Below are 22092 nucleotides of genomic sequence, written 5' to 3'. Positions count from 1 at the left end.
TTCTCCTAGCTACACCCTCAACCCTATTTTTTTTTTTTTTTTTTTTTTGCGGGTCTGGGAACGAAACCCGGGGCATGCGACCTCTGAGCTACACCCCTAGCTCTAGTTTTTATTCTATATTTTGAAACAGGGTCTAAATCATGGAGGTCCTCACTAAGTAGCTGAGGCTGTCCAAGAACCGTCATCATCCGGTCTCAATCGCCATCATCCAGATTACAAGTATGCACCACAACCCTGGGCATTCATTTTTTATTCATTATTTTGAAACAGGGTCTGAGTTGCAAAGGGCCTAAATAGTAGCTGAGGCTGCACAAACTGTGATCCTCCTATCTCAGCCTCCTGAATACTGGGATTACAAACTGCACCACCACGCCTGGCTCAGCATTTTTTTTTTTAAATAGGGATTGAACCCAGTGGCATTATTATCAATTTGCCACACCCCCAGGCCTATTTTATTTTCATTTTATATTTTTATTTATTACAGTACTGGGGATTGAACCCAGGGGTGTTATATTTCCAAGCTATACCTCTAGCCCTATATTTTTGGATTTTTTTTTTTTTTTTTTTTTTTTTTTGCAGTACTGGAGATGGAACCCAGGGGCATTCTACCTCCAAGCTACACCCCGGCCCTATTTTTTATTCTTTATTTTGAAATAGGGTCTTAGTAAGTTGCAGACTAAGTAGCTACTTGCTAAGTAGCTGAGGTTGGCCATGAACCAGGATCTTCCTGTCTCAACCTCCCAAATGCTGGGATTACAAAAGTATACCACCATGCCCGGCTCTATCTTAATTTTTATTTGGAACAAGGTCTTACTAAATTGCTGAAGCTGTCCTAGAACCTACAATCCTGTTTCAGAATCCCAAGTACTGGGATTACAGGCATGCACCACCATACCTGGCTAATTTTTTATTTTGAAACAGTTTCAATAAATTGCTGAGTGTCTCACTAAGTTGCTGGGGCTGGCCTTCAACCTGTGATCTTCCTGTCTCAGTATCCCAAGTACTGGAATTACAGGCATGCACTCAATTTCAGCCTTTTAAATGCCAACTACAAAAATAACTTCCTCAAAAGCTCCATTGAGAGCTGAGATATATAGCTCAGTGGTAGAGCACCTGCCAAGCATGCAGGAGAGCCTGGGTTCAGAGCTTAACACAGCAAAGACAAAATAAGCACCCCCTCTGATCAAGGCAAAATGATCAAAGGTCACTGCAAAAGCTTTGCTTGGGTCTGGTGAACCCACAGATCTGCAGCTCAGAGTAGGCAGTGGTAGCTTGCATCAACCAGAAAAAAAAAAAAATGGATGAATCCTAATTATGAATACCACACCAAAGTGCTGGTGGTGAGAGGAAGGAAAAAAAGAGCAGGGGATAGAGTGATTTGAAGGCCAGTAGACTGACTTGAGCACAGCAAACTTAAAACCCTAAAACCTCTGCCTCCTAGAGGGATTCCTGTGCCTCACAGGTTTTACCAAGGCACTTCAAATTTATTCCTTCAGCCAAGGATTTTCACTAACTAAAGCTCCTAGGACATATATTCATAAAAGGTTTTATTAAGCCGAGTGTGGTACGGCATGCTTGTAATCCCAGTGCTTGGAAAGCTGAGACAGGAGGATTAAAGGTTCGCGGCTAGCCTCAGCTACTTAGTGAGGCCCTCTGCAATTTAGTGAAACCTTTTTCAAAATAAAAAATAGGGCTGGGGGTGCAGTTTGAAGGAAGAATGCCCCTGGGTTCAATCCCTAGTACTGCAAAAAATAAAGGTTTTTGTTGCCCAAGTGATTTTCCTAAGATGCCTATACCAAGAGCATACCCGTGTAGCCTTAGCTTTGTCAGATTGGGCATCCCATCCATATGCCCTGCATTCCCAGGGAATCTCTGCTCTTAGACTACACTCCCAGATGGTACTGAATGAGTCTGACACATGAGACCAATCATCCTACATTCTTCTATTCACTTCTTGCCCATCAGTGACAATCATTCTTCCCTTCTCTACTAGGCACACTGGCTAGTAAACATCCTTAACTAAGAATCTAGACCACAAATCAGGAAGGACTGATAGGGCTTTCTGGATGTGGTGTGGATGTGGTGTGTGTGTGTGTGTGTGTGTGTGTGTGTGTGTGTGTGTGTGTGTTATATATATACACCAGGTAAACATCCTTAACTAAAAATCTAGACCACAAATCAGGAAGAACTGATAGGACTTTGGGATGTGTGTGTGTGTGTGTTTATCAGGTAAGCATCCTTAACTAAGAATCTAGACCACAAATCAGGAAGCACTGATAGGACTTTCTGGGTGTGTGTGTGTGTGTTTTATTTTTGTGGTGGTACTGGGTGTGTGTGTGTGTGTGTGTGTGTGTGTGTGTGAGAGAGAGAGAGAGAGAGAGAGAGAGAGAGAGAGAGAGAGAGAGAGAGATAGATAGATACCAGGTAAACATCCTTAACTAAAAATCTAGACCACAAATCAGGAAGAACTGATAGGACTTTGGGATGTGTGTGTGTGTGTGTGTGTTTATCAGGTAAGCATCCTTAACTAAGAATCTAGACCACAAATCAGGAAGCACTGATAGGACTTTCTGGGTGTGTGTGTGTGTGTGTGTGTGTGTGTGTGTGTGTGTGTTTTATTTTTGTGTTGGTACTGGGTGTGTGTGTGTGTGTGTGTGTGTGTGTGTGTGTGTGTTTATTTTTGTTTATTTTTTTGGTGGTACTGGGGGTAGAACCCAGAGGCTTTCTACCTCCAGGCTATATTCCCAGACCTATTTTATATTTTATTTGGAAACAGGGTCTCACTAAATTGCTAAAAGCCTCACTAAGTAGCTGAGGCTGGCTTCAAACCTGCACAATCCTCCTGTCTCAGCCTCCCAAGCATGGGGATTACAAGCGTGCACCACACGCCCAGCTTGTGTGTGTGTTTTATACCAGGTAAAAATCCTTAACTAAGAATCTAAGCTGGGCAGGGTGGTGCATGCTTGTAATCCCAGCATTCGGGAGGCTGAGACCTGGAGGATCGCGGTTCGCGGACAGCCTCAGCTACTTAGTGAGGCCCTCTGCAACTCAGTGAGAACCGGTTTCAAAATAAAATAAAAAATAGGGCAGGGGGTGGAGCTCGGAAGTCAAATGCCCCTGGGTTCCATCCCCAGACCCACAAAAAAAAAAAAAAAAAGAATTTAGATCACCAATCAGGAAGGACTGACAGGACTTTCTGGATGTGGTATGTGTGTGGGTATCTGTGTTACCAGGGGTTTAAACCAGAGGCATTCTACCTCCGAGCTACACCCCCAGCCCTATTTTTTGTTTTTAGGGTTTTGGTTTTTTTTGGTGGGGGATGGAACCCAGGGGCCTTCTACCTCCAGGCTACACTCCCAGACCCATTTTATATTTTTTATTTGGAAACAGGGTCTCTTAAGCCAGCGGAGGCTGGCTTCAAACCTGCGCGATCCTCCTGTCTCAGCCTCCCAACCACAGGGATTACAAGCGTGTGCCACCACGCCCAGCCTTTTGTTCTTTATTTTGAAACAGGGTCTCACTAAGTTGCAGAGCACCTCACTAAGTAGCTGAGGCTGGCCGTGAACCTGCAATCTTCCTGTCTCAGCCTCCCAACTACTGAGACTATAAGCATGTGCCACCATGCCCAGCTTGGATGTGATTTTATACAACCAGTGGAACTTGCCTTCTTGCTGCTCTTAGGGCCCTAAAGTGGGGACACTCAATACAGAGAAGACAGCAGGTTAACCAATTTTAATGGAACCAACTGATTATACAAGAAAAGTTTATATACATTCACAAAAACCACCTTGCAATCTTTCTAGGAATTGTAAAAAGTAGTAAGGAAAACATCCATGTGGAGATTCTCCACTGAAACTGGAGAGTAATTAGTATTTTGGTCTTTTCACTTCAACCCTGCAATGAAAGAAAGGGTGAGCATTAGATCAATACACTTAGCAATTCCCACCAGACCCACGGGGGAGAGGGGGAAGAATAATGCTGCTCACCCATCAGCTTCCATCTTCTTCCTCTTCTCAATAATCTGCAAAAAGAACAGCAACAGTTTTTAGTCATGCTGCCAAGTAAGCTTGCATGAGGCCCAAGGCTGACCTCTCTTACCTAGATAGCTTGCCAAACTTGTTTGTTCTTGGATCTAAGGTCTGCATCTCCTCCCAACTGAAACACTCCCACCTGAGGGACAGTCCTACTTACTGCACTAATCTTCTTCCACTGGCGATCAAGCTCTGCCTTGTCATTGGTTTCCTTGAAGCGTCTGGTTTTCCGCCCTTCAGACATCTTGATACCATACTGGAATGCAGCCCTGAAAGAGCCAGAGAGGGAAGACAGCATTACAGATTGCATAGCAGGAGCACGATTTGCCCAGGGGGCTCCATGGGTAGAGGACATATTTGAATACATCTTAACGTCATTACATCCTCTAACCCGGTGAGGGGAAGTCCACCAAATAGCCGTACCCCTCTTCACTCCTTGCCCATATTCAGTACCAACTCACTTGGGCAGAGCCTCCTTGTTGTTCATATACTCGCTGTATTCTTCCTGGGTATCAAAGTCCCAGCGGCCTAAGGGGCCCTTCTTGTTACCCTGTGGCAGGACAGAATAAGCAGATGGAGAAGGAAAAGATGTCAGTGGAAAAAGATTTTAGCCTTTGATTATAGCCAGGTTCTCATATAATCCCAGGTTCCACCATTCTTAAATCCTACACTAATTGCAAGTGCTTCCTATTTACCAGACATTATTTTGAGTACTACACATGCATCCTAATTCCCACAGAATGTCTATGAAGAGAGAATTATATTTCTACTTTCCTGATGAAGAAACTAAGGCAGTTTTAAGCAGAAGAATTTAGCAAGGTCACAAAACTAATAATTGACAAAGGAAAGATGAAACAAGTCTCCAAGATTAAATCATGCTCTTAACTTCTGAGGAACACTGGAAACAAGGTAATAGAAATGAAATTTCTCCACAATTTATGGTGTTAGCAATGAGGTCTGTTTTTGTTTTAAAACTATTTTTTACTTTAAGACAGAGGAAAACTTCAATACTGGTTAGATTAAAATTTCAGCTATTTTCTAGAGTGCAATTCCTTCTGCCCTTTCCATTTACATACTGTTTCCTTACTGCCTACGATGAAAATCAAAGCCTGACACTTGTAGGAAATAAAGAGGAACAGATTATTGGCCTTATCTCATTTGATCTTATGGAGAGACTGTTAAGAGTCAAGGGGCCCATGAGCTGCAATGCCATTGTTTCTATTACAGCAGCTAAAGATGGTGGGTCCCAGTAAATGAAAAAGATTTGTTGGGAGTGAAGGCAAGAACATGTGTTAAAAAGAATAATTGCCCAAAGGCCCCAAACATCCTTCTAACTTCATACCTGGTCCATTTTGCTATAATCCACCTCCTCGTCACTATCTACAGCCATGTCATCCATCCTAAAGAGAAGCAGCAGTTAAATAGATGCTGTAAATCCAATCAAATACGCTTCATCCAAAAACCTACCCCGTAGGAATGACAACCTAGAGCCCTACTTGGAGACTAACAGAGCAGTTCATCCAAGTAAGAAGTACCCTTGGATATCAGCAAGTCAAATTCCCACCTCACTCCCCAACCTGCTCTACAGCCTCCCTTTCTTATTAAGGTCCCACGTACGTGGCAGGGTAGCACTCCGCATAACTGTTGGACATGCCAAAGAAATCACCCAGCTGCTTTTTGTCTTCTGGCTTCTTCAGTGTATACTATTGTTAAAGAAAATACTAGATAGAATTCTACTTCTTACAGAAAAGCTTTAAGTAGGAGGGATCAAGGGCTAAGACATCAATATGAAAATCCTCAGAAGCAAGTTGTGAGCTTGAATGAGTCCTTCCTCTAGGGAAGGAACAAGGCATGGTTTCATCCCTGTCAAAATCTCAACAAAAGGGGAGTAGATAGGGATAGGAGAAAGCAAGGAAGTAGGCAGAGTTGGAATGAATAGAAAAGTTCTCTAGAACCAGGAATATTAAAATAAAGGATATGATTCTGTGCCTTCCCAGCCAGCAGACCCAGCAAACTTTTCATTGATGGACTTGATCAACTCCTTGGCAGACCCAGGTCCTGGGGGAAAGAATAACTCTGCTTAGACTTTGAAAGAGTACATTTCTGTGTGTGGGCACTCTACCTCTAAGCTATATCCCCAGCCCTATTTTATTTTTTCTTTTGAAACCCTTCTTGATAAGTTACCAAGCACTGACCTTGAATCTGTGATCTTCCTGTCTCAGGCTCCCATGTACTGGTATTACAGGCATGCACCTCTATATCTGACTTTTTTTTTTTTTCAGGTCTGGGGATGAACCCAGGGGCATTTCGAGCTACACCCCCTGCCCTAGTTTTTATTCTTTATTTTGAGACAGAATCTAAGTTGCAGAGGGCCTAAGTAGCTGAGGCTGTCTGCGAACTGTGATCCTCCAGTCTTAGCCTACCAAATGCTGGGATTACAAGCGTACGCCACCACGCCCGGGTATATCTGACTTTTCAATCAAATATTCTTACAACCTCCCCCACAACAAATTTCCAACTAATGGCTTTTTTTAAAACATTTTTACGGCATAGACCTTTTTTTTTTTTTGCAGTGCTAGGGATAGAAACTAGGGACATTCTAACTCCAAGCTATACCCCTCAGCCCTATATTTTATTTATTTTGTTGTTGTTGTTTGTGTGGTACTGGGGATGTAACCCGGGGGTGAGGGGCATTCTACCTCCAAGCTACACCCCAGCCCCATTTTTGTATTCTTTACTTTTGAAACAGGGTCTCACTGAGTTGCATAGGGCCTCACTAAGTAGCTGAGGATGGCGTCTAACTGCGATCCTCCTGTTTCAGCCTCCCAAATGCTGGGATTACAAGTGTATGCCACCATGGCTGGCTTATTCTTTATTTTGAAACAAGGTCTCACTAAGTTGTGGAGGCCTCACTAAGTAGCTGAGACTGTCTGCCAATCTGCAATCCTTCCATCTCAACCTCCAAAGTACTGGGATTACAGGCGTGCACCCCCATGCCTGGCTTGAACTCTTTTATCTAACAAAAACTTAGCCAACTACAACAAATAATAAGCTACTCTGGATGAGATGGCAGTAGGGTAACAAGAACACTGTACATTCAACCTCAGCATCACTTCCTCAGAACCCTATTTTTAATCTTTAATTTTGAAACAGGGTCTCACTAAGTAGCTGAGGCTAGCTAAAAACCTACAACTTCTCTCAGCCTCCCAAGTACTGGGATTACAAGAGTGTGCCACCACGCCTGGCTGGAGAATTATACTTAAGAGCAAATGTGCCACTGCCCAGGAAGGTAGAGGAACTATAGATTCATCCTACCTGTAGCAATAAGATATGGTTCTTATGAGAGCCCAGATAATGTTCCCACAATCTGTCAGTCAAGCTAGCTCTGAGCATTACATCAGACTCACAGCTCAAGGGACAGGAGAACTACTAAAGCCAATATAAGATGCTGTGGATACAACCCACCTTTGTCAACGTCCATGGGCTGGAAAAAAAAAAAGAAAAAAGAACAGAGGTGAGCGTCACTACCACAGATTCCCCAAATTCCAATTAGTTCCCTGCCCCACCTTGTCCCATTTCCAGGATGGTTCCTACCCTGGGGTACTTGACTCAGTTGCTGCTGTGGGACAAGGTACCTATATAACAAGTGCACCTCTGACCTGACTGGGCAGGCAGAGAGGGGCAACTCCATCACCTGGTACCAAGGGCCCACGTCTTACCTCATCATCTACTTTTGGCTTCTCAAAGTAGCTGTGCCTCTTCTTTTCTTCCTCTCTCTCGCGGTCCCGCTCTCGCTCCCGCTCCCGATCTCGTTCTCGCTCCCGTTCTCGGTCCCGGTCTCTGTCTCTCTCCCGATCCCGTTCCCGTTCCCGGTATCTCTCCCGCTCCTTGTCCCGAGGTGTTTTGGTCGTGGAGGGGACATAATCCCCAATGTCTTCGAAAATGCTGGAAAAAACAGAAATTACTAGTTGCCAAAGTCACATATGCTACTACTTAAACTGGCAACTTTAGATTCTCACACAAAGACCTCCCCAAAATGCCAAAGAAAAAAAACACAGAGCCCCTTCCCTTAAAATCAATGCCTGGGATTAGAATACATACTTCATGTCGGCTTCAGGAGGTTTCTTCTCTTCCAGTTTCCCTGCAATGCCGAGAGGAGTCAAAACACAATCCTGAGTTAAAAGGCCACTCTGCCTCAACATCCTCTCCAGCTCCCAATGCATGTGTATTAGTGTCACTGGGAATTGAACCCAGGGTCATTCTACCTCCAAGCTACACTCCCAGCCCTTTTTATTTACTTGTGTTTGTTTGTTTGTTTGTTTGTTTGTTTGTTTGTTTGTTTGTTTTGTGGTACTGGAGATGGAACCCAGGGGCTTTCTACCCCCAGGCTACATTCCCAGACCTATTTTTTTTTTATATACTTTATTCAGAAACAGGGTCTAAATTGCTAAGAGCCTCACCAAGTAGCTGAGGCTGGCTTCAAACCTGCACAATCCTCCTGTCTCAGCCTCCCAAGTACTGGAATTACAAGCATGTGCCACCACGCCCAGCTTACTTTGTTTATTTTTACATAGAGTCTCACTAAGTTCCTGAGGCTTGCCTCGAACCTGTGATCCTCGTATTTCAACCTCCCAAGTACTGGGATTATAGGCATGCACCACCATGACAAGCTCCATGCCCTTAAACATCTTCTGTTTAAGAACAAAAGCTACCCACTCTCCCTTCTCACTGCTTCAAACCTGATCACTGCTTTTCCAGATGGGACAGACAGACAGATATATTTATCCTGCAAATGATCCATATTCCCTTTTTTTTCCCTTCTCTCTGCTCCCTAGGAGCCTCCTAATGTCCTAGAGACAGAGAGCTCCAAGAGACTTCAGTTCCATGCTCAAATACCCCTCCAAGAAGAAAGATTTCTCTCCCTAACCCTCCAGGTACCTTTATCCTTCTTCTTGAGTTTCTTGTTGCGGGTACCCTGCCTCAGGTATGAAAGGATCTGAGTGAGCTTGCTGATAACAATGTCATTTGTGGTCAGTGTAGTCTGGGCCTGAAAACCCCAAAAAACAAGAATGTTATCACACAGAACAGGAATCTCTTCATTTATTTATTTACTCACGTAACAAATTGAAGGATAAATAACAGTTGACTAAGTGAAGACAAGGAAAAGAGGTGCTGTGAAAGGACATTCCACACAAATAAAATAGCATGTGCCAAGGCCCTGGGTCAAAAGTGAATCTAGGAAAGCTGGATGTGGTGGTGCGTGCTTGTAATCCCAGCATTTGGGAGGCTGAGACAGGAGGATCACGGTTTGCAGACAGCCTCAGCTATTTAGTGAGGCCCTTTGCAATTCAGTGAGACCGTTTCAAAATAAAGAATAAGAAATAGGGCTGGGGGTGCCGCTCAAAGATAGAATGCCCTTAAGTTCAATCCCCAGTATCAGGGGAAAAAAAAAAAAAAAGCCAGGATGGCTGAAGAACAAATAATAGAAATGCATGGTAAAAGAGGCTAGAAAGGTACTGGGGATGGAACCTTTCTATCTCCCAGCTACACTCCCAGGCCTATTTTTTTTTTTTTTTTTTTTTTGGTGGAACTGGGGTTCCTGGAAGCCCTTCTATATCCGGGCTACACTCCCAGACCTATTTTTTTATTTTTGGAAACAGGGTCTCTTAAGCCAGCGCGGCTGGCTTCGAACCTGCGCAATCCTCCTGTCTCCACCTCCCAAGCACGGGAATTACAAGCGTTCGCCACCACGCCTGGCGTCCAGACCTATTTTTATATTTTTTATTTGGAGACAGGGTCTCTTAAGCCAGCAAGGCTGGCTTTGAACCTGCGTGATCCTCCTGTCTCCACCTCCCAAGTGTGGGGATTATAAGCGTGTGCCACCATGCCTGGCCAGATTTTACTTTTTAACCTAAGACAGAGAAACCATAGAAACCTTCTAAACTGTGGCAAGACAAAAAAAAAAAAAAAAAAAAAAAAAAAAAAAAAAATTTCCCTTTAGTACTGGAGATAGAACCCAGAGGGATTCTACCTCTAAGCTACACCCCCGGTCCTATTTTTTATTCTTTATTTTGAAACATGGTCTCACTAAGTTGCAGAGGGTCTAAGTAGCTGAGGCTAGATGTGAATTCATGTTCTTCCTGCATGAGCCTCCCAAGTACTGAGATTACAAGCATGTGTCACCTTGCCCAGCTCAATTTTATTTCTTATTTGGAAACAAGGTTTGCGGAGAACCCTGCCAAGTTGCCAAGGCTGGCTTTCAACCTACGACCCTCCTGTCTTAGCCTCCCAAATACTGGGATTACAAGTGCGTGCCACCATACCTGGCTAAGAGACTGTTTCGAACCAAATAAAAAAGGTCTAGGGCTGGGTATGGTGGCGCAAGCTTGTAATCCCAGGATTTGGGAGGCAGAGATGGAGGAGAGAGACAGGAGGATCAAGACAGAAATATCATGGTTCCTGGACAGCCTCAGCTACTTTAGTGAAGCCTTCTGTAACTTAGTGAGACTTTGTTTCAAAATAAAAAATAAAAAATAGGGCTGGGGGTGTAGCTTGTAGGTATATTGTCCCTAGGCTCCATCGTAATACCAAAAAAAAAAAGTGTTGTGATGTGGCTCAGAGAAAGAATGCCTCTAGGTTCAATCCCCAGTAACAAAAACAAAACAAAAAAAAACAAACAAACAAAAAAGTGACTTCTTTAATTTAATTCTGACACTGTAATCCCAGAAGGCTGAGACAGGAGGATCTGGGTTTGTGGCCAGCCTCAGCTACTTAATGAGGCTCTTTGCAATTTACTGAGACCCTGTATCTAAATAAAGAATAAAAAGTAGTTCTGGGGGTGCAGCTTTGAGGTAGAATGCTCCTGGGTTCATTCCCCAGCACAACACATACACACACACACACACACACACACACACACACACAAAATAGTAATATATTGGAAGAAAACCAGAATAGAAATGTAGTGGGGGAAACAATAAGCGGCTTCTTTTAATGTTCTAGCAAGAGATTTTGGTTTAGACTAGAATGTTATTGGTTAAGATGAAGAAAAGTGAACAGATTGACTTGAGATTTAGGAGGTAAAAATGAACAGGACTTAGTGATAAAATAGACAAGTGATGAAGCAGAGGCAGGCTAATTCCCATGTTTCAGGATAATGTAATAGCCTCTCAGTACTCTGTTACTCACCTCCATGGTGGGGCAATCAGCCTTGCTGCGGATGAGAGTAGTAGGAATATCTGTATCAGCATACTCATCATCCAGGTCTACCACATAGGCCATGCGGCCTGGCAGGAAAAGCTCATTCCGTTCATATGCTTTGCTCTTGAAAAGCATGCGGTAAACATTGCGGCCTACACAAAGGACAAGAGTAGCAAGTAGCCAATGAGCACTTTCTACTGCAACAGTGGCCATTTATTAAGTGCTCTGTGCCAGGCACCATACCAAGTTCTAAGCATGCTTTGAATCCTTCAATCTTCTCAACAGCCCTGTGAGATGGGTACTATTATCCCTTTCTACCAATAAGAATGTTAAGGCTAGCCGGGTGTGGTGGCATACACTAGTAATCCCAGCATTTGAGAGGCTGTGACAGAAGGATCACAGTTCTCAGTCTCAGCCACTTAGTGAGGCCCTTTGCAACTCAGTGAGATCCTATTTCAAAATAAAGAATAAAAAAATAGGGCTGGGAGCTGGGCGTGGTGGCGCATGGTTGTAACCCCAGCATTTGGGAGGCTGAGACCGGAAGATTGCAGTTCGCGGACAGCCTCAGCTACTTAGTGAGGCCCTCTGTAACTTAGTGAGACTCTGTTTCAAAAAATAAAGAATAAAAAATAGAACGGGGGTTGTAGCTCGGAGGTAGAATGCCCCTGGTTTCCATCCCCATACTCTCAAAATAAAATAAAAAAAAAATAGGGCTGGGGCATAGCTCAGAGGCAGAGCCCCTTAGGATCTATCCCCAGTACTGCAAAAAGAAGGAAGAAAAAAAGCTAAGGCTAAGAATTAAGTAGTTTACCTAAAGTCATATATCTACCAAGTAAACAGAAAAATAGGACTTACACAGTCTACTCTTCTCTACTACTTTTTCTATATGCCCTTTGAGGAAAGATGAAGTTTAAGGTAATACTAATGATGGCAAAAGCAGCTATACTACATGCTCAATATTAAAAGTATGTGGTGCATTGCATTTCTCTGTATCCCTATAAGAATCCCGTGAGGTAAACATTAAACCAATTTTTACATATGAACAAACAAGAAGCAAAGTCAGTTGCCTAATATCACACACCTAGTGTAGTTTCATCATAAGGATTCAAACCATTTTCTCGGACTCCATATTCTAGCCATGCTACCTTCTTTAATGCATAAGCCCCAACCCGAAAGAGCTTCCAATCTAATTGAGAAGACATAATTAATATGTGAAATAATTAAGTTAATGTCAGAGTTCTACTAGAGTACTTTATGGGAACTGGCTGGTTTGAGAACAGAAGGAAGAAAAGAGGTTATCCTGCTGAAAGCATTAAATTCCCTATAAGCACTTAAAATGCACAGTCACTAGCACAAAAACTCTGTACTCACCCAGGCGTGTTTTAAATTCAATTTTATTTTCAGGATCCTCATCTTTCCTAAACACACACAAAAAAATTTTTTAATTAATTGTGTTTCTGCTTTAGGCTCTGGCTTTCTAAACTCAAGTCTTCCTGTTATCTACTTACTTGGTTTCCTTCTGGGGTTTTTCCATCAGTTCTTCTTCCTCTTTCTCTTTGCTGGCAATCTCAGCACGTACCTAACAAAAAGCAAGTAGAGACAGGCTACTCATTCACATTTCATACATTTACTGAACATCCACCATACTACACTGGGCCAAGAATTAAGAATACAATTCTAAACAAGACAAACCCCCATCCTTACTCTAACAGAGTTTAAAGCTGGAATGCTAGATAAATTAAACAGTTTCAACAAAGTACAATAACCGTTAAGCTAAGTAAAGTAGAAGGGCTACTGAAAGGTAAAGAAATAGAGGTAATGAATAGGGGAGTTTCTGTTTGTTTTTGCAGTGCTGGGTATGGAACCCAGATACATTCTACCTCTGATCCACACCCCCAGCCCTATTTTTTATTCATTTTGAAACAAGGTCTTACAAAGTTACAAAGGGTCTCACTAAGTAGCTGCCCATGAACCATAATCCTCCTGTCTTAGCCTCCCAAATGCTGGGATTACAAGCATGTGCCACCATGCTCGGCTGGATAGGGGAGTTTAACCATACCTGGATGATCAGGGACAGCTTCCTCAGGTAAGTAAAATTTAGACTTCTACTTGAAGGTAGAATAGCAGTTAATAACTACAGAAAGGTCACCTTTAGCCCTTCTTCCCAGCTAGATGTTCTGGACTACCACCACCCCACCCCAAGGTAAAAACATAAGCATTTGGCACACTAGTATTATTTACCATCTGCTCACTAGAATCCACGTGTGTGTGTGTGTGTGTGTGTGTGTGTGTGTGTGTGTGTGTGTGTACTAGAGATTGAAGTCAGAGGCATTCTACCTTTAAGCTAAACTCCCAGCTCTATTTTTTTTTTTTTTAAACTGGGTCATTCTAAATTACGGAAGGCCTAAGTTACTGAGGCTTGCTTGCAACACAAACCTGCAATACTCCTGTCTCAGTCTCTACACTAGACAAAAGTACTGGAATTACAGGCATGAACCATAGCAACTAGCAGGGCTCACCTTTTGAAGCAGAGCAAAATCCAAGCCTTTCACCAAATGGGTATGTTCCATGTCACCACCCAAGAACTTGGACTCCTGGATCAACTGTCTTCTCTTTTCTGCAGCTGACTTGTCTCTGCATAATGAAAAAGGCCACCTTAGAACAGTCATTTGTGGGTGGCACACACCTTTTGAAATGGCTTAATGTGAGGTCTAGTACCAGGTATGTATGAGAAAGAGTTCATACTGAGAATGTACGACTCTGTGATGCTGAGGGAGCCTGCCCTGGTCCCTTTGTTACTCACGCCTCTGCAGTGGGGCCCACAGCCCTGTAGTTAGCTGTGGTGCTAATCAGCTCAGTTTCCTCATAATCTTTATTCACACCATCTCTCCGTTCCTTGGCTCGGTCTCGGTACTTCTCTGCAAGTTCTCTCTCTCTTTCAATTTCTTGTTGGCGTAGCTTGGCATAGTAACTGTGACCAGATAAAGCAAATACGTAAGAATCAACCACTACTATCTCAAGGTCAACAGAACCATTCCTGCCTGTTTCCCGATATCTTCATTCAGCTCTCTATGGTGAAAGCTACATGTCCTGATAGAACTTCCAGCCAATACTGAGATTACAACATGTACTACCACATCAGACTATTGGTCACCTCTTTTTTTTTTTTTCCAGAACTGAGTATGGAACCTAGGGGCATTCTACCTCCTAGCTATACTCCCAAGCCTGTTTTTTATTCTTTATTTTAAAACAGAGACTCACTAAGTTGTGGAGGGCACTAAGTAGCTGAGGCTGGCTGTGAACCCATGATCCTCCTGCCTCAGCCTCCCAAGTATTACAAGCATATGCCACCATGCCCAGGTAGGCCACCTCTTTATAGTCCTAAAAATCAAAATGAGCTAGAAAGCTGGGCGTGGTGATGCATGCTTGGAATCCCAGCATTTGAGAGGCTGAGACAGGTGGATTGTGCCTTGAGGATAGCCTCAGCTACTTAGTGAGACCCTCTACAACTTACTGAGACCCTATTTCAAAATAAATAATAAAAAATAGGGCAAAAGAGCCAGGCGTGGTGGCGCACGCTTGTAATACCTGCACTTGGGAGGCTGAGACAGGAGGATCACACAGGTTCGAATCCAGCCTCAGCTACTTAGTGAGGCTCTCAGCAACTTAGTGAGACCCTGTAGAAAGCCTCTGGGTTCCTCTGGGTTCCACCCCCAGTACCACAAAAAATAAAAATAAAAAATAAAAATAAAATAAAATAAAATAGGGCAAGGGGTGTAGCTCAGAGGTCAAATGCCCCTGGGCTCAACCCCCAGACCTGCAAAAAAAAAAAAAAAAAAAAAGCCGGGAATGGTGCACATGCCTGTAATCCAAGTACTTAGGAGGCGGAGACAAAAGGATTGTAAATGCGAAGCCAGCCTCAGCAGCTTTGTGAAGCACATCAATTTAGACCACATTTCAATACAAAAAATAAAATAAAGCTGGGAATGTAGTTCAGAGGTAACAGCCCCTGGGTTTTATCCTCAATGCAAAAAAAAAAAAAAAGACAGCTTTCTATAGCTCACAGACTTACTGATCCAATGCCACCTTAACTCTTTTGGTGTGTATGTGGCATTGGGGATTGAACTCTGGAGCATTCTACCTCGGAGCTCCATCCCTAGCCCTATTTTTTTATTCTTTATTTTGAAACAAGAGTCTCACTAGTGGCAGGCCTAACAAAGTAGCTGAGGCTGGCCTTGAACCTGCGAATCTCTTATCTCAGCCTCCCAAGTACTGGAATTACAAGCATATACCACCACTACCAGCTACCACAGAACTCTTTCATGCCACCTAACTCTACAGGTGTGAGAGACTGTTCCATACAGCAATTTTTAAAAATCCCCAAGCCAGGCATGGTGGTGCACACTTGGAATCCCAGCATTTGGGAGGCTGAGACCGGAGGATCGCGGTTTGCAGACAGCATCAGCTACTTAGGCCCTCCGCAACTCAGTGAGACCCTGTTTCAAAATAAAGAATAAAAAAAAAAAAAATAGGGCAGGGGTTATAGCTCGGAGGTCAAATGCCTCTGGGTTCCATCCCCAGACCCACAAAAAATATAAAATAAAAATAAAAATAAAAATAAAAATCCCCTAGATTCGATCACTTTTAAGTTTCAGATGAAAACAATTTATTAATTTCTGATATACTCCCAGAAGACAGAAAAAGCAAAGTAGCAGGTCCTAAAGGTTTAGTATTACACAGATTATAACAACACTAAATACAATAATGATTTAATGATTTGCTAGGTATATGTCTGAGGCTTAGGCATGATGTTTCCAAGTTTGGGGCCATTCTCAACAACTTAGTGAGAGCCTGTCTCAAAATAAAAAATAAAAAGAGCCAGGGTAGCCAGGTGTAGTGACATATGCCTATAGTCCCAGTATTTGATAAGCTAAAATAGGAGGATCACAGGTTCACTGTCAGCCTCAGCAACTTTAGTGATGCTCTCAGCAACGTAGCAAGACCCTATTTCCAGATTAAAAAAATAAATAAAACTGAAAAAAAAAAAGGTGCTAGGGTGTAATTCAGTGATAGAATAAAGAAAATCCATGAGTTCAATGCTTAGTAAAGCATACATACACATGCACACACACAAAGTGAGAGTGATAACCAACAAGATTTAGGGGGTGGTAGCCGGGCGTGGTGGCACATGCTTATAATCCCAGCATTTGGAAGGCTGAGACAGGAGGATCACGGTTCACAGACAGCCTCAGCTACTTAGTGAGGCCTTCTGCAACTTAGTGAGACCCTATTTCAAAATAAAGAATAAAGCCGGGTGTGGTGGTGCACGCTTGTAATCCCCACGCTTGGGAGGCTGAGACAGGAGGAATGCACATAATCAAAACCAGCCTCAGCTACTTAGTGAGGCTCTCAGCAACTGAGTGAGACCCTGTTTCCAAATAAAATATAAAAATAGGTCTGGAAGTATATCCCAGAGGTAGAAAGCCCCTAGGTTCCACCCCCAGTACCATCCAAAAAATAAATAAATAAAAATAAAAAATAAAAAATAGGGGCTGGGGGTGAAGCTCATAGAGGTAGAATGTCCCTGAATTTCATCCCCAGTACTGGAAAAAAAGAAGAAGAAAAAAAAAGATTTGGGGGTTAGTTACCATATTGTCAGGCACTGGTACCAAGGGTTATGTACTTACGCACTATAACTATTGAGACTCATTCTAGCCTAATAAGTATTATCATTGTCTACCTTCTACCCAAGAAGAAGCTAAATAAAATGTCTAAGGTAATCCAGATAGAAACTGGTAAAGACAAGACTAGAATACAGGTAGACCAGTCAGACATAGTTGCACATATCTGTAACACCAGTACTTGGGAGACTGAGACAGGAGTATCTCAGGTTGAAGGCCAGTCTCAGCAAACTGAGCCAGGTCCTCTGCAACTTAGTGAGATCCTGTTTCTAAGTAAATAAATAAGGCTGGGAGTGTAGCTCAAGTTAGAATGTACTTGGCTTCACTTCCCCAGTACATATATATGGGGTAGGGGGCTCCAAAGCCCTACACTGCCATTGTAAGTATCACTCCTCTCCATTTAGGAAAAACCTCAAGATGATGAAAGAAAAGCTTATTTTCTAGTTGTTTTACTCAAAACACTAGCCAATTTAAATTTGAACACCCCTTCACTCTCCTTTTACCTTTTCTTTTTCCTCCTCCGTGCAGCTGGGTCTTCATCCTCATTGTACTCTCTTGGCATCCTATAAGAAATAAGAAATTGATAGTAAAATATTGTCTCTGCCCAAAAACCACAAGAAGTGGGCTTGAGGACTGAAGAAAGGTCTAGAATACTGGTGAAAGCCACAATTTCAATCAGCCAACAATATTTGTAGGTCAGTAGTTCCCAAACTTAAAAAAGCACCATGCCAGGTGTGGTGGTGCGTGCTTATAATCCCAGAATTTGGGAGACTAAGACAGGAGGATCATGGTTTGTAGACAGCCTCAGCTACTTAGTGAAGCCCTTTGCAGCTCTGTGAGACCGTGTTTCAAAATAAAGAATAAAAAAATAGGGCTGGGGGTGTATCTTGGAGGTAGAATGCCCCTGGGTTCCATCCCCGGTACCGCAAAAAAAAAAAAAAAAAAAAAGCACCATAAACATATATAGGGAACTATTAAAATTATATATCCCCTACTTGGAAGGCTGAGATAGGAGGATTGCAGGTTCAAAGCCAACCTCAGCAACTTAGCCAAGCAACTTAGTGAGACCCTGTTTTCAAATTATAAAATAGGGTTGGGAGTGTAGCTCAGAAGTAGAAGGACACTGATTTCAATCCCCAGCACCATAAGGGGAAAATAAGTATCTCCAAATATCTACCCCAGAGAGTACAAGTCTGTGGGGCTGAAAGACCCAGTAATTTGGGTACATTGGCACGAAAAGTGACTTTAATATAAGTGGCACACAGAATGTATCCAAGAAACGATGAGTACTTAGGGTATTCCAGTCATCTTTGGAGCATCAGTCTTCACAGAAAGAAAATCAGAACCATAGGCCTCAAAACAGACTAACCTTCCAGCTCGTAAAGCATTTTGGTTCAGTAGAAATGAATAGCTAGGAGCAAAGAAGAAAATAAAAGACAAATTGGAGCAGTAGAAGACTTACTCATGGTGACGTGACTTAGAAGGTGGTGCAGAGGTAGGTGCAGCCCTCGGGGTCATGAGAAGTTTCCTGAAGTCTTCATTGGTGAGTTTTGATCTGAAAGAACAGACAAAAGTTTTTAAATTACTACTAAATAGGAAACAGAAAAAGAACATGTAAAATATGGTTAACTTTAAGATAAACCAAGAAAATAGAAAATTGAAACAAAAACATGGTGTGTCTGTGTGTGTGTGTGTGTGTGTGTGTGTGTGTGTGTGTGTGTGTGTGTGTTACTCAGAATTGAATCCAGGGGCATTCTATCTCCACACTATACCCCAGCCCTATCTTTCTCTCTATATATATATTTTTAAATATATATATATATAAAAAGCTGGGCATGGTAGCGCATGCTTGTAATCCCAGAGCTTGGGAGGCTGAGCCAGGAGGATCGCACAGGTTCGAAGCCAGCCTCAGCTACTTAGTGAGGCTCTCAGCAACTTAGTGAGACCCTGTTTCCAAATAAAAAGTATAATATAGGTCTGGGAATATAGCCTGGAGGTGCAAAAGTCCCTGGGTTCCACCCCCAGTACTGCCAAAAAAAAAAAAAATTATATATATTTGTGTTTTAATTTTTTTATTTTTTGGCAGTACTGTGGGTGGAACCCAGGGACATTCTACCTCCAAACTACACCTCCACCCCTATTTTTTTTTTTTTTTTGGTGGTACTGGGGGTGGAACCCAGAGGCTTTCTACCTCCGGGCTATATTCCCAGACCTATTTTTTATATTTTATTTGGAAACAGGGTCTCTATGTTGCTGAAAGCCTCACTAAGTAGATGAGGCTGGCTTCGAACCTTGCAATCCTCCAGTCTCAGCCTCCCAAGTGCGGGGATTACAAGCGTGCACCACCATGCCTGGCTTTTCACCCCTATTTTTTATTCTTTATTTTGAAACAGGGTCTCATGTAGTTGCAAGGACCTCAGTAAGAAGCTGAGGCAATCTGCAAACCGTAATCCTCCCATCTCAGCATTCCAAATGCTGGGATTACAAGTAGGGGCCAACACACCCAGCTCCATTTTTATTTTTTTGTGTGTGTTTATGTGTGTGTATGTGTGTGGTACTGAGGATTTAAACCCAAGGATATTCTACCTCTGAGCTACACCCCAAGAGCTATTTTTTATTCTTTATTTTGAAACAGGGTCTCACTAAGTAGCTGAGGCTAGCTGCGAATATGGGATCCATCCTGTCTCAGCTTCCCAAGTACTGGATGCTGTGGCCCACACTTGTAATCCCAGTACTTGGGAGGCTGAGACAGGAAGATTATGGTTCAGCCTGAGCTACTTAGCTAGGCTCTCTGCAACTTAGTGAGATCCTGTTTCAAAATAAAGAATAAGAAATAAAGTCGGGCATGGTGGCTCACGCTTGTAATCCCAGCATTGGGGAGGCTGAGACTGGAGGATCGCAGTTTGCGGACAGCCTCAGCTACTTAGTGAGGCTCTCTGCAACTTAGTGAGACCCTGTTTCAAAATAAAGAATAAAAAAATACCCCAAGCCGGGCGTGGTGGCGCACGCCTGTAATACCAGCAATCAGGAGGCTGAGACCAGAGGATCACAGTTCGCGGACAGCCTCAGCTACTTAGTGAGACCCTCCACAACTTAGTGAGACCCTGTTTCAAAAAATAAAGAATAAAAAAATAGGGCAGGGGGTATAGCTTGGAGGTCAAATGCCTCTGGGTTCCATCTCCAGACCTGCAAAACAAAAAACAAAACAAAAAACAAAACAAAATAAAACCCCAAAACCTGCCCCACCAAACCTTAAAAAAAAAAGAATAAGAAATAAGGCTGGGCGTGTAGCTTGGAAGTAGACTATCCCTGTTTTCAATCCCCAGGACCGACAATAAATAAATAAATTTTTTTTTTTTTTTTGGCGGGTCTGGGGGTGGAACCCAGGGGCATTTGACCGCAGAGCTATACCTCCTGCCCTATTTTTTATTCTTTACTTTGAAACTGGGTCTCACTGAGTTGCAGAGGGCCTCACTAAGTAGCTGAGGCTGGGGCGAACTGCGATCCTCAGGTCTCAGCCTCCCGAATGCTGGGATTACAAGCGTGCACCACCACGCCCGGCTAATTAATTAATTTAATTAAAATAAATAATAAAAACAAAGTAAGATGCTGGACGTAGTGGCACACACTTATAATCCCAATACTTGGGTGGCTGAGACAGGAGGATCACAGGTTCAAAGCCAGCCTCAGCAGCTTAGTGAGTCTCTGTTTCAAAATAAAATATAAAAATAGGTCTGGGAGTACAGCCCAGAGGTAGAAGGCCCCTGGGTTCCATTCTCAGTACCATAAATAAATAAATAAATAAATAAATGAATGTGCCACAAGAAAAACAGAAGAAAAAGATAAATTTTTTTTTAAAGTGGTAGTGGGGGTGGAACCCAGAGACTTTCTACCTCTAAGCTATACTTCCAGACCTATTTTATATTTTTATTTGGAAACAGGGTCTCACTAAGTTGCTGAGCCTCACTAAGTAGCTGAGGCTGGCTTTGAACCTCTGTGATCCTTCTGTCTCAGCTTCCCATGTGTGAGGATTACAAGCGTGGGCCACCAAGCCTGGCACACATTTTTTTTTTTAAAGTTACTGGGCATGGTGTCACACGCTTGTAATCCCAGTACTTGGGAGGCTAAAACAGAAGGATCTCAGGTTTGTGCCCAGCCTCAGCTACTTGGTGGGGCCCTCTACAATTTAGTGAGACTCTGTTTCAAAATAAAGAATAGGCCGGGCGTGGTGGCGCACGCCTGTAATCCCCGCGCTTGGGAGGCGGAGACAGGAGGATCGCGCTGGTTCGGAGCCAGCCTCGCTGGCTTTAAGAGAACCTGTTTCCACATAAAAATGTTGAAAAATAGGTCTGGGAGTGTAGCCCGTGGGAGTGTATCCCGGAGGTAGAAGGGCTTCCAGGAACCCCAGTACCACCAAAAAAAATAAAAATAAAGAAAGAAAGAAAGAATAAAAAAACAGGGTCAGGGTTGTAGCTCACAAGTAGAATGCCCCTGGGTTCAATCCACAATACCCCCCCCCCCACACACACACACACAAAGTTAACGGTGGTTATTACCATGAGGAAAGGACTGGGACTGGGGAGGTTAGCAACGACAACTTTAACCTTATTTCCAATCTTTTAATTTTGTTTAACACGAAGAATTTCTATATAGTATAATTAAACAACTATTTCAAACACAGCATCTTCCCTGACAGAATTTCTTAATACTCACTGATGGAAGGAGTGAGGATCATCCACATCGTGGCCATCTGGGGCCAAAGGGTTGGAGAATGGCTCGCCTGATAAAGAGAATTGACATTAATCAGTCTCCCAGTGTCAGGTCCTATGTAAAACCTGGGGATTATAGTCGTGAACAATACAAAAGGAAGCAAGAGCAGCAATAACAATAAAATGTAGTAAGTGCCAAAATGGGAAAATACAAGGAGCTATGATAAGAAGGGGTTCCTAAACTCGCGCTAGAAGATGAGCCAAAACTTTCCCAACAATCACATCTAAACTATTACTTGAAGCCAGTTGAGGTGGCACAGGTCTGTAATCCCATAACCTGGGAGGTTATGACAGGAGGATCGCAGGTTCAACACCAGCCCCAGCAACTAGTGAGAACCTGTTTTAAAGTAAAAATAAAGTAGGGCTAGAGTATAGCTCAGAGGTACAATGCCCCTGGGCTCAATCCCCAGT

General features: G+C 43.0%; 1 protein-coding gene across 1 annotated transcript in view; it reads right to left on the bottom strand.

The window, feature by feature from the left end:
* Positions 1 to 3866: 3866 nt before the first annotated feature.
* Positions 3867 to 22092, bottom strand: part of IK (IK cytokine) — a gene marked incomplete at both ends in the record, with an annotated part of 18467 nt that continues 241 nt past the window's right edge. The window contains 19 exons of the mRNA XM_080713282.1: positions 3867 to 3894; positions 3987 to 4021; positions 4192 to 4300; positions 4493 to 4581; positions 5374 to 5431; positions 5649 to 5734; positions 6016 to 6089; positions 7497 to 7515; positions 7751 to 7976; positions 8133 to 8172; positions 8970 to 9078; positions 11220 to 11383; positions 12603 to 12649; positions 12740 to 12810; positions 13751 to 13865; positions 14035 to 14202; positions 17416 to 17475; positions 18375 to 18467; positions 21626 to 21692. Of these exons, the coding sequence (XP_080569408.1) occupies positions 3867 to 3894; positions 3987 to 4021; positions 4192 to 4300; positions 4493 to 4581; positions 5374 to 5431; positions 5649 to 5734; positions 6016 to 6089; positions 7497 to 7515; positions 7751 to 7976; positions 8133 to 8172; positions 8970 to 9078; positions 11220 to 11383; positions 12603 to 12649; positions 12740 to 12810; positions 13751 to 13865; positions 14035 to 14202; positions 17416 to 17475; positions 18375 to 18467; positions 21626 to 21692 (1658 nt within the window). The remainder of the gene's footprint in view (positions 3895 to 3986; positions 4022 to 4191; positions 4301 to 4492; positions 4582 to 5373; positions 5432 to 5648; positions 5735 to 6015; positions 6090 to 7496; positions 7516 to 7750; positions 7977 to 8132; positions 8173 to 8969; positions 9079 to 11219; positions 11384 to 12602; positions 12650 to 12739; positions 12811 to 13750; positions 13866 to 14034; positions 14203 to 17415; positions 17476 to 18374; positions 18468 to 21625; positions 21693 to 22092) is intronic.

The sequence above is a fragment of the Muscardinus avellanarius genome, assembly GCF_963383645.1.
Source record: "Muscardinus avellanarius genome assembly, chromosome: 1".
Lineage (NCBI taxonomy): Eukaryota > Metazoa > Chordata > Mammalia > Rodentia > Gliridae > Muscardinus > Muscardinus avellanarius.
Note: the sequence above shows the minus strand (reverse complement) of the source record. Positions and strands in the feature narration are given on the sequence as shown.